This window comes from Carassius carassius, chromosome 24, assembly GCF_963082965.1.
Source record: "Carassius carassius chromosome 24, fCarCar2.1, whole genome shotgun sequence".
Classification (NCBI taxonomy): Eukaryota; Metazoa; Chordata; class Actinopteri; order Cypriniformes; family Cyprinidae; genus Carassius; species Carassius carassius.
In genome coordinates this window covers 18,280,752-18,292,765 of record NC_081778.1, presented here as the reverse complement: position 1 = coordinate 18,292,765, position 12,014 = coordinate 18,280,752, and the positions used below count along the sequence as shown (strand labels likewise).

Sequence of the window (12,014 nt, the reverse complement as noted above, 5' to 3'; positions counted from 1 at the left end):
GAAAATGAATAATTTTCAGCAATGTTGCATTAAATTGTTCAAAAGTGACAGTAAAGTAATATAAAATATAAAAAAAAAAAATATATATATATATATATATATATATATCACTTCAATGAATGCTGTACTTTTGAACCTTCTATATTCATCAAATTATCCTGATATTTTCATAATAAGAAATGTTATAGAAAATGGCATATCAGAATGATTGATTTTTGTAGGATCGTGTGACACTGAAGACCGATGAAAATTCAGCTTTGCCATGAATAATCTTTTTTACACTTATATTACACTTAGAATAAAATGCATTCAAATGTAAAACAGTTATTTAAAATTATGAGATTTCACATTTTTGCTGTTTTTTTTAATCAAATAAATGTTGACTGTGAGTATAAGAGACTTCTTTCAGAAACATTTAAAAAGTCTTACTATTTATTATTATTATTACTTTTTATTTATGTAATCGCTTTTTTTTCCCAGATGGTGGATGATCAGAGCAGTCACTTTACCAGCATTGAACTGTTGAAGTCCAGGCCCACCCACCTACTGACCTTCATTCATCATGTCATGTTACAGTTTGACTGTGCTCCTGTGGTGAGAACTTTAACCATGTGTGCCTGTTTATTTTTGTCAGTGTGCATGCATGCATTTACTTAAGTTTGTGAGGCTCAGTGTGTTTCTTACATTACCTCTTGTTCGGCTATGAATGTTGTGTGTGTTTAGAGGGTGGATGGTGTCATGTATTTAGATAAAGCCCTTTTCATGTGATTTAAAGCATGAGTATTTCTTCCTTTATTTGGCATGCAGCCAATGCGGTCTAGCCCAGGTACTGTCTCCCGAATCCCATATCCTTCATCTCTTTCTTCAGATAGGATAAATCACACAGATTCAGAATTGATTTTCAGAAAAATGTAAATTATTTAGAGCATAACCATTCATTAAATTTGATTTAGAGATATCTGTGTTCAGGGGAGAAAATGAACGTGGACATCTTACTCTATATTGTTTTCCTTTAATATATTATTTAGTTTGACAAGTTATGTTTGCTTTCAAACCCAACAGGTACTATGTTGTGTTCATTCATTTTCGATTGGTCCTTGTCATCCCTCCTAAAACTCTTTTCTCACTGGTCAGCATGTGCTCTGAAAAACTCTCTGAAATTTTGAAAGGTTTAGTTGCTTCTCTATTCAGCCAATAAGGCCAACATAAAGGTTAACCTAGCATGTATTACTATCCTTTATTCTTGGGTTCCCAATTTTTTTTTTTTACGCTTGTCTTTCTTTAATCTCCCTCCCTCACTCGATCTCTCTCTTTCTTTTTCTTTTACCCTTGTTTTAGCTATGCTACCTTCATGCTGACCTCTTCAGGAACTTCAATGCCAAAGACACCAAGAAGCACTTTGGGGAATTCTACAACTCTTTTCTGGAAAAAGGAGCGGTATGTGAAGAAGAAAGGTTCTAGACATTCGGCTGTCAAGTTTGTTTATCACTTTGCAAGTCTGCCTCTCTGTTCGGTCACACTTTTCAGTCCAGCCCTCATTTTATTGTCTGTGATTTTGTTAGACCCACTAAAGGAATTTTTGAAGCTGGTTTTTATTTATCACACAGGTGATCTGCTCACCGTCAGTCTCATCTTTGAGCTTGTTTTCTTTCAAAGTGAAGGAAGCTGTATAATGTTTTAGTATATCGTTTCCTGAAATAATGAGGCAGATTAATATGAAAATACACACAGAACAAAAAAAAAAGTGCAGCAAAAACATGATATTTGCAAAGACATTTCTGGTGGTTGATGCAAGTTAGGCTGTTTTTCATTACATTCATGGGATTTAATGTATTTTTAATGTCATATTTGGTATGGGTGAGATTCATGGTTCTTCCTGACTGTCATTAGATGCTATAAGAAATGAACAGTATGTTACTAAGTTCTTTCTTTCAATTTCACATGATATATCAGCTCATTTCCCCACTCGTCTGTTTCTCCCCTAATCTGTCTCGGTTTAGACTGGATTTCACTGCTTGATGTTTTAGTGTTTTTTTCTCCAGTCTTTCTGCCTGCCCCTTTTGTCCAATACAACTTTTTTTCTGCATTCTTTACTCCTCTTTTAGACATGTTCACTTTCTCTGTCTCTCTTTTTTCTGTTTGTCCAACCCTGACTTCCTGCTTTGGGTCATGGGAATGACCTCCTCTGATCAATGACTGCCCCCCCCCCCCCACACACATTTCATGTTTTATTTGTATGTCTTTCTTTCCCTATTGAATATTTCTTTCTCTGTGCACATTTTTGAGTTGACATTAAGGCTGTGGACCTGTGGACTGAGCTGAAAATGAAACTGAAGAAAGTAGTTCTCTGGCTATTTATATTGTTGTGACCTCTGGTGGTGCTGTACTGCATTACATCTAACACTGGAGGACAATATAAAACCTTTAGCTTATATTTTATAATGTCCTCCATACTTATTTATTTGAAATCAAATCTAGAGTTAACTGTAATTTGTTTATAATTATCTCTTCCAGATTCTTAAAGTATCTGTGCCAAATAACCTAGCCTCTGAACTGGGTGAGTGAAATCAGATCACTGCACTTAATATTGTGTTTTTACCATAGTAACATTAAAATCCATTTATCTCTCTCACTGTGCTCCTTCAGATCGCATGCGTCCAGAAATGATTAGCGAAGAACATCAAAAACGCTTTGCTAATGAAATACAGTACCTGCAGTGTCCAGAGATACTGCGGCAGCTGGACGACTTCAGGTGAGAGTCACGTGGCCCGCAAGTGTATTCCAAAATAAAGTGAGCGTGGAGCACTTTGCATTCACAATGCACATTATGTTTACATATATAAAGAAAAGCTATATGTCAGGCCCTGTTAACAAGTACTTATCTATTCCTGGTGCTCGATTACGATACCTGTCTATCTGTACTTGTTTCCCGCATTAGGCAGAAGAGGATGATGGGAATGACTCCCAATGAGCGTGAACTAAATGATGTGGAATCCCATCGTCCAACCGACCGCATCCCTATGGACATGAAGGAAAAGGCAGTAGCAGAGTCCTTGCTGGAAAAGATGTTTGAGGCCAAGTAAGAACTGTTATTATAAGAAATTTTACACACACGCGCACACACACACACACACGCACGCACACATTCATTTGACAAATAAAATTGTTCTTATTACTGATATTCTATTTAACAGATTAATTTATAGTTTATACATTTTGTATTGGAATTGGTATCAATGCATCCCTAGTTATGGTGCGTTTACAGGGTGTCTGTTTTCTCTTTGACTGTCATGTCATGGATGTAAGAGAACCAGCAGGTGATCTGGTCTTGTCTGAAACACAGAGCCAGACCTTTGCCTTTTGCTGCCTTCCGCAGTGCCAAACCTATAATCTGAGCCTGTTTCTCACTGTCTGCTGTGTGATTTTTGTGGTGCCCTGCTGAGTCAAACACCATCTATGCAGCGGGGAAGAGGATCACAAACGCTTCTCCCTCTCGATTCACCTAGACAGAATACAGCTATTGTCAATTCTGCATTCACAGCGGATCAGAACCCCTGAGTCTCTGTCGATATTCACTCACCGTCTGCTAAGTGATGCCTATTGAATGTGTCATACTGCTCTGGATCTTCTTGCTGCTGGGCTGTTTGACCCCTTGCAGTGATTTCTATAATAGCAGTATCAGATTTCACTCCACTCTCTGTTGTGCTTCATATGCAGTTTAATTAACTCTGAGGATCAGCTGATGTGTATCCATTAAAGTTTCATTCTTGGCTTTAAAATTGTGCTTTTGTTGTAGATGGCGCTTTTTTGCTTAAACTGATACAGTTCAGTCACCTTTTGAAAACGTAAGGCAAAAGTAAAATGGTTGTTTACCTAAAATGCACATGGTTTAAAACCAAAATAATTTTTCTGTCTTTCTTGAAACACAAATATATAGGAGATATTTAGTACAATGACACGGCTGCCTAGGCCCACACTTTCATTCTATTAAAAACACACCATGTTACAACTTAAAGTCTGTCCTATTCATCTCGAAGAAAGAAATGGTGGCAAAGAGAGAGGAAGTGGTAGAGAGAGGATGGAGTCAGAAGTGCCACGCTGGCAGGGATCTCTGATCTCTGGCTCTCTGCTAGAGAGAATGATGGAAAGGGGGATGAGGCAGGGGTCAGGTTTGAGGCCGGCAGAGAGAAGAAGAGCGAGCAAGAGACAAAAGCTGGTTTGTAGTGAGACAAGATAGTTAATATATGTTAGATCCATCAGGGTAAAGTGATGTTGTTAATATATATATATAGAGAGAGAGACTGCATTGCCAAAGAAATGCATGTAAAACATTGTGTCTGACACATTCAGTGACATAATTAGAGACATAATGCGTCCTCAGAGTCTTCACACAAATTCTTTTGATGTCTAAGTGGTCTTAATATGGGTATTCAGTCTTCATATGCCCTCACACAATTGCCCTCTGTTTTCCCAAACGCTATCCGCTTTCTCTCACTCAGTTCATTCATTATCCTCCATCAGTACAACAGTAATGACTTCATTTGCAGACGCTCATTTGCTACACTCTTAATCTGAGAGGCGGATCAAGGTTTTTGACTGGCCAGACGCTGGGGATTCCTTATTACACTCCTCCTTTTTTATTATCATAGGAAAACATAAGTTTCTTATTTCCATGTTCTTGCAAGTCGGTTGCATCAGGCAAAAACACAGTTAAATAGCGAGTTCCACTGCTGGAGCGCTTCACTTGCTTCTGGACATGAACGTAGGACATCATAGTTTTTGCAGTTTGAGAAGATAGTGTACTGTAGATCAGACAACTAGGTTTGCAAGAGGCTGTTTCAGTGCATTGTATTGTCTTTCAAAATTTGCCTGGAGTGCAATTTTTGATTCACCACCATCTTTGTTCTTTGTTTCATTTGCAAGTGACAGAATATGTTCATTAGTTTGAATTCTACAAACAATACAACTGTTACTGTCATTTTGAGTCGGGAAAAGCTTGAACACTTCAGAATCCACCATCCTAAAACAGAGTTAAAAACCGGTAGAGAACGAGGAAGAAAACATGTTACTTAACTTTCAGTGGTGAGTCCTTTAGACCAGCATGCTGCATTTTTCCTTTAATATGTCTCTAATTATTTCTGTTTTGCTTTTTGCAGCCCCTCAATTGTTCCAGACAAGGACAAAAGGTGAGCTGTCTTTTTTCTTTATCTTTTTTTTTCTTAAGTGCAGATGCTGCAGCAGATTTAATCATTTTCTACATGATCATTGTGACATTGAGATTGGTGTGTTGTTTTGTCTTTATAACATCTTGTTTGGTTTCTATATATATATCATTAAAGTCATTAAACAGTCACTTTAATGTAGTTGTATTTTTTTTTTTACTTTTCTGTAGTTGTAATCTCATCATTTCATTATAAAATTTTGTTTTCATTAAGTTATCAGTCATTCCAGTTTATATTGTTTGGTTGGTTTGATTTTCTTGCTAAGAAATGCAATGTAAGCATGTATTATGAAAAGAACTCCAGGCTGACGTTAGATGGTGAACAATGTGTTTGTGAGGATGCTTGCAGCTGTTGCATTTGATCATTTTGTCATGCACAGCTGTATCACTTAATCCATGTGTGCATGAGACAATGGACATGCACATGTGCACAATCTCCTCCTCCAGACTTCTGTCCCTCCTCTTTCCAGTCCTCCTCCCTCTCCATCTTCTCTTTCTCTCCTTCACTGGAGATTCTGCTGCTCTTTTAAAGTGAAGGAAATGGCTTGATGCCAATTTATGAGTCCCTCTGAGGTACTTGGACAATTTGATAGTACACTAGGGGATTGCACTGACTAGTCGCAGATCGCATGACATCAGTTGCACTTTTTCAGTACATGCAGAAGGAAAATACCTCTGTACACACACCGTGTCTCACTGCAACTGTGTAGCATTCATTAAAGCAGGTTTTCCCCCAAAATTTCACTATTCTGTGTAACCATTTCTGTTCTTTAATTCCTTTAGTAACTGCATCTTTGGAGCAGTAGCCCTTTATATGAAGCACCTTGGCGTCAAGACCAGAGCACTTGACAACAAGAAGACAAAGTCAGGATGGCGGCCCTCTGTCCCTTCTGTCCTGAAGGTTAGATGATATGCTCCATAGTTCAGTATACAACTTAATTCCTCTGTTTTTCACTTAATGATCTGAATTTGTCTTATCTTGTCTAATACTATTGTTTATTTTTCTGTTAAACAGCCATGGGGAACCAACAGACCAAACAAAATAGTCAAACCGCCTCCATTCACCCGTACGTACTCAGTACAATCTCTTCATCGCTCTCCCTCAGAACACACGCCCAACTTGCATCACACGCTCATTGACCAAACCTGCATTATTTCACTGTGCACATCGATTTGCATTCAATCATTTACACTAATTACCCATAACACCTGTTAAGATCATTGAGACCAGTGTACACAGAAATCAGAAGGCGCTTATCTAGCTTATAGTATGAGAAAAATTCATCATATATTTATTGAAATGCCTGCAAGATCAAAGATTGATGTAGAATTTAAAGGAACATGTTTGTGTTGCTATGTTTTCCTCTTGCAGATGATGGTAAGCAATCTAGATTGGACTTTGAAGGTATTATGGTTTGTTCTTTGTGTAGATCTTTTCCTCTTAGTTGGTACATTCCCTTACTAATCAAATCTAATGCATGTTTGCATGTTCCACTTCAAACACATAGGTTTGTCTGTTGTTTTGGTTTCCTTATCCATCTGTTTAGCAAATCTGATTTGATTTTTTGGTTGAAGTGGTTTTGGTTGTGATAATGTTTTCAAAAGGTGTTTTTTTATGTCTTTTCATGATCTTAATGTTTCAGTACACCACATTTGATGTATTCACAAACAGATTTCAGATTATACTTTGCGCTGTTTTTGTGTGTGGTGTTTGTTTGTGTTTGGGTCCCCTTTTTCATAAGATTTATGGACTTTTTGGACCTTTTGAAACACCCTTTCAATGAATTGCTAACACTGTTGGATCAAACTCCTGATTTCCTCTTTCATCTAGTTGTCCATCTGTCACATCTTCTTGTTAGAAACCACACAGTGATCACACAAGCATCTGTCAGTCTTTTGATCCTTCCTCTTATCGCTCTCTTTTCTCTCTTACATTCTCTTGGTCTAGTAAAGCAAAGCAAACAAACCGTCCCACCTCATCGAGTGTCCGTAAGTGATAGTGGCACCACTTCAGTGCGGAAACCTGGTGTGGCAGGGTCAGGTAGTGTGCATGGCTCGGAGAGCAGTGAAGAGATGACCATCAGCGTCAGTGTGACTCCTAGTCCTGACTCTCAGACTGACACGGGTGAGGGTTGGAAAATGCCGCTTATGTGTTTTAGATTTAAGCTCATTGGACATGTGGGAAATCGACTAACATGGTAACTTCTGGAAATATAAAGGGGAATGAAAGTAATTTATACAAAGCTGCACTGCCACCATACTTAATCAGGGGTGCACGGATATAAAAATTGTGGCCGATACAGCCAAACCAATAATTATTTTCATGTTAAGGCTGATAACCAATAAATGGCTGACATCCGAATTCTGTAATATTTTGTAAAAAAAAATAAAAATAAAACGCTAACTAAAATTTGTGTGCAAGAAAAAATGCATTATAATGTATAGTATGAAAATCATTTTGAGATTTGCTAAATATTACAATTGATCTGTATTATTGCATAGTTAATGTTTTTAATGATTTAACATTTGGTGAGCGTTAGATAGCAGGCAATCTAAATGTAAAAATTACTGTGTGCAAATTAGTATTATTTTAATAATATTTATATTCTTTTTTTTCCAGTTAGCAATTTCAGTGCTTCACCGTAAACATATATTTCAATTAGCTGCCAAGACAACATGTCTACTTTTCATTGTCTAGGTTTTCATGTAATATATATATTTTTTACTTTATTTAAATGAATGAAAATTATTTTAATAGTTTTAGTGTCAGTTAACGATTATAACTCTGGTTCAATTAAATTTCTAATATTTGCTGATGGCAATAATATTTTTTGTAAATTTATAATATCATCTGATAACTGGGACCAATATATCGTAATACCTATGCAGTGTGAAACAACGCATACAAATAATGTTATGAGTGCGCTTTGAAATTATTGAATGTCCCCCTATTGTTTAATATGCAGAAATGTTGTCTCCTTCCTCCTGTAGGTGTTAACAACAATCGTTCAGACCCCAGACCAGTCTCAGAGGGGGGAGATGCATCTCCTGTCAGCACTGGTGGGGGTCTCTCCATCTGTGAATCTCCCTCTGTCATCGATGTCCCTCCAGATGACAGTCAGGACAGTAGCAGGTGAGAAAGAAGGTTCAGGAATGGAAAACAGTTAATAAAAAGAAAAACAGCTAGCATACTTTTTAAATTGTACAGAAGTATTTACAGTCTTATTTTCTGTGACATAACTAAAGAAGGGTGGAAAAACTCCCTGCCTGCTTTGTCTCGGGGAGTGTGCTGTGTCCCTCCTGTGCTGCTGTTCCTGCTGCTGCCCGCAATATTTGCTACCCTCCTTAAGGACGACAAATACCAAGACAGTCCCTTACTGCGCATACATGCCTCCCTCCCTTTCCCCTCCTATCTTAACTCCCTTTCTTCCCACTTTCATTTTTTTCTCTGCATTTTGCTTCCTCCAATGTTTTTTTTTTACCTGTATGTCTGTTTGTTCCTTGTCCCACCTGATGTTTTGCAATTTCAGTCATTTTTGTTAGCTTTCAGTATACAGTTTACCCATGCCGCAGTCTTTCTTCGCGTCCAGTCAGCGCTATGTCCCGCAATGTTGCACCAAGGCATGACGCCATCAAAATAAGCAGATTCTGTCTGAATTTGAGCAAATGTTATGACTGCCCAACTATTTAAAAGGCTGTGTTTTTGTTTCTTCAGTTAGTAGGTATATATTTAGCAGATGCTGTCATCAAACGTGACTTACAGTGCACATATATTTTGATGGAGCAACCTGATGTTCTGCAGTTTGGGACAATGGTGATATTTACTTGTGGGAATTGAAACTGCAACATTCTGGATTTCAAACATAAACTTGACTTAGAAACTTAATGAAGCTTCTTTACCTTACTGTTAACAATACAGTATATGACAAAACTACTGTTACTGGATTAGCTGTGCATTTGCTGGCGTAACTGTCCTTCATGTGGGGGCATTGTTCGTTGCTGTTGTCCGTTGTTGTGCTCTCTGTCTCGCTTTGTTGCCGGCCTTGAGATTTTGTTTAGGGAAGGGTTGAGGTAATAGTTGGACATTTTGGTTGGGTGTTTGTTAATAAACGATTTGTTGTTGGTTATTCTGTAACTGTTCGTTCGACCTATGTTTTTACAGAAAGAAGACAAGGTGGGTCTGCATGGTTGTCTCTGGGATTTTCTGCCAGCCTCAACTGCTACTGATGCACATGTTCTCTTATTAAAAATAAATTATATTAAATATTATTATTCATATAGTAGAAAACATTGTACAATGAATGACATGGGTTTTAAGCTTTAGATTTATATTTAGACTCACATAGACACTCAAACTCACTGCATGGCTAAGTATGGTTCTTCTCTGGTTTAGGGGCTTTAGGGATTGAGGGCAGAAGTATCTGCTTTTTGGTACGCTTTGCACGAATGGAGTCCACTTATTAGCTGATAGTGTTTATACTAGTATAATTAAGGTGTTTAAATGCACTGATATGCTGTAAATGACACATTAGAAAGATCAGAGATGTTTGTTAATGTGGATCCCAGAAGGGTCTTTGAACTGATGGGGCTGAATGAATCTCCCTGGTGAACTAGTGCTAAAAACATCATATCTTTTGGTTTAGACATTATTTGTCTTCACGTTTCACTTACTGTTTTTTCTTAATCACTGTTCAATTTTCTGTTTCTATCATCTGTTCATGTTACCTTTGGTCTGTGGTCTTTAACCTCACTGTCATCCAATGTCCCTTCCACATTTCTGCTACTTGATTACCCATTTCATTTCATTTTCTGTCCCCTTTCTGTTACATTCATCTCTTTTCATTCTTTATTTCCCCATTTAATTTCTCATTTGATTCCTTTTCTTATTTATCTTCTTATAATTGCCTTTTCTTTTCTTTTGTTTCCTTTTTCTTCTTCTTTCCTTCCTTTCTATTTTTCTTCTTTCTTTTTTATTTTCTCTTTTCCTTTCCTTCTTTTTCTTCTCCTTTCCTTTTTATTCATGTTCTTTCCTTTCTTTTTCAATTGTTTTATTGCCTCTTTCCTTTTCTTCCACTTCATTTTTTGTTTGCTTTTTCCTTTCTTTCTGTCCTCTATCCACTATTTTCCTTTCCTTATTCATCCTATTTCCCCATATATTTCCTCTACCCCTTCCTTTTCTTTCCGTTGCTTCTTATTCCTTTTTCCTTCCCCCTTTCTCATCTTCTCTTCTCCCCTTTTCATTCCCTGGTCTTTCCTTCTCTCCTTACCTTTCTCTTCTTCTTCCTTTTCCTTTTGTTTTGTTTCTTTTTTCCTTTCTTTTTCCTCCTACTTCCATTCTTGTTCCCTTTTCTTGTTCTTCTTTTTCCTCTACCCCCCCCCCCCCCCCCCCCCCCCCCCTTGGGTGTTTAGGAATGTGCGCCGCAGCGAGAGCCTTTGCGTGGAGCGCCGTCACTCTCGCCGTAGTGGCTCTTCCCGCGCCAAGCAGTCTCGCTCCCGTAGCGACGTGGACCTGCAGTCAACTTCCACCTCCCTCCCCCTCTCACCCTCCCCACAGCATTCAGTCTTGTAAGGCAAAGACTAACCATCGCACACACTTAGAAACTCTTATACATAAACCATCCACAGGAGACAGCAGCACAAAGGGCTTCTCAATAACTCAGAAAATGTATTCATCACTACCTTAAACGGTTATTTCACTCAAAGTTGAAAATTAGCACATAAATTACTCACCTTGTCAAGTCAACCTAGGTGTATATGACTTTTTTCTTTCATATGAATCCAGTCAGAGTTATTTAAAAAATTGTCTTTGTTCTTTCAAGCTGTTTGATGCCACTCAGCATGTGTTGCACTGCACCGGTCATTAAGAAGTTTAATAAAAAGCACATCCATTAAAAAATGTAGCGAATCAATGCGTTTTTGTACAAAAAATATCCATATACAAAACATAATAAACACTTTAATCTAGCTTGCGTTTACTGTTGTAAATGGAAGCAGTTCCGGGAGCATGACGTATGAGGCTGGTGTTGCACTGCGGTGAGTCTCGTGAAAACCAATGTTTGTTAACAGGAGCAAAGGAAGCAAAGTTTCCTTACTTTAGCAAAGGAAAACCAGTCTCCTCTTTGTTTATATTGAAATCCTCTGACATTCTTCTTTACAAATCCTTTGTTTTGATCTCTCCACTGCGTTTCCGTGTGCGCCCCTTCTGAGTGGCACATACACAACGCTGACCTCATACATCATTCCCCCAGAACTGCTTCGTTTATATCTGTCAGCGCAAGCTAGATTAAAGTGACTATTACTTTTTTAATATGGATATTTTTCTAATAAAAACTCATAGATTATTTTTTTTTTTATTAATGGAGGAGCTTTTTATTAAACTTCTCATGAACCGATGCAGTGCAACACCCGCTGAGTTGCAACAAACTGCTTGAAAGATCAAAGACTTTTTTTTTTATAACTCCTACACTTAGGATGACTTCAGGGTGAGTAATTTATGGCTTAATTTTTATTTTTGGATGAACATACCCTTTAACTATTTTTACACTGCTTAACATGTATGTATCCATTTTCAATTTTTCCCTTAATTTGTCTCTTAGTGTGGAAGGTGGGTTGTTGCCTGATGGCCTCGTGACTGGTCCTGCTTTTGGCCCCTTCCCTCAGCAGGAAGAGATGGAGCCCCGTCTCCTGGAGCTCGAGCAGGACCCGCCCAACTGGAGAGCCCTTGCTTCTCCTGAGGACTTGAAAAAACTGAGCAAAAAGGAAATCAAAAGACAAGAAGTCATCAATGGTAATA

General features: G+C 37.9%; 1 protein-coding gene across 8 annotated transcripts in view; it reads left to right on the top strand.

Moving 5' to 3' along the window:
* LOC132103036 (rho guanine nucleotide exchange factor 1-like) overlaps positions 1–12,014 on the top strand; it is a 49,339-nt gene that overhangs the window by 26,487 nt on the left and 10,838 nt on the right. For 3 of the 8 annotated variants that reach the window (XR_009423323.1, XR_009423324.1, XR_009423322.1), the window contains exons 4-17: positions 481–594; positions 1,339–1,437; positions 2,515–2,557; positions 2,647–2,752; positions 2,939–3,079; positions 5,157–5,186; positions 6,005–6,122; positions 6,237–6,288; positions 6,594–6,626; positions 7,170–7,346; positions 8,213–8,354; positions 9,384–9,395; positions 10,631–10,786; positions 11,818–12,008. Coding sequence is in view for 1 of the 8 variants with exons in the window: in XM_059507836.1 (XP_059363819.1) it covers positions 481–594; positions 1,339–1,437; positions 2,515–2,557; positions 2,647–2,752; positions 2,939–3,079; positions 5,157–5,186; positions 6,005–6,122; positions 6,237–6,288; positions 6,594–6,626; positions 7,170–7,346; positions 8,213–8,354; positions 11,818–12,008 (1,246 nt within the window). In the remaining 7 variants the exon portion in view is untranslated. Of the gene's footprint in view, positions 1–480; positions 595–1,338; positions 1,438–2,514; positions 2,558–2,646; positions 2,753–2,938; positions 3,080–5,156; positions 5,187–6,004; positions 6,123–6,236; positions 6,300–6,593; positions 6,627–7,169; positions 7,347–8,212; positions 8,355–9,383; positions 9,396–10,630; positions 10,787–11,817; positions 12,009–12,014 lie in introns of all 8 variants that reach the window. The other 5 variants (XR_009423328.1, XM_059507836.1, XR_009423327.1 and 2 more) reach the window with 4 other exon arrangements.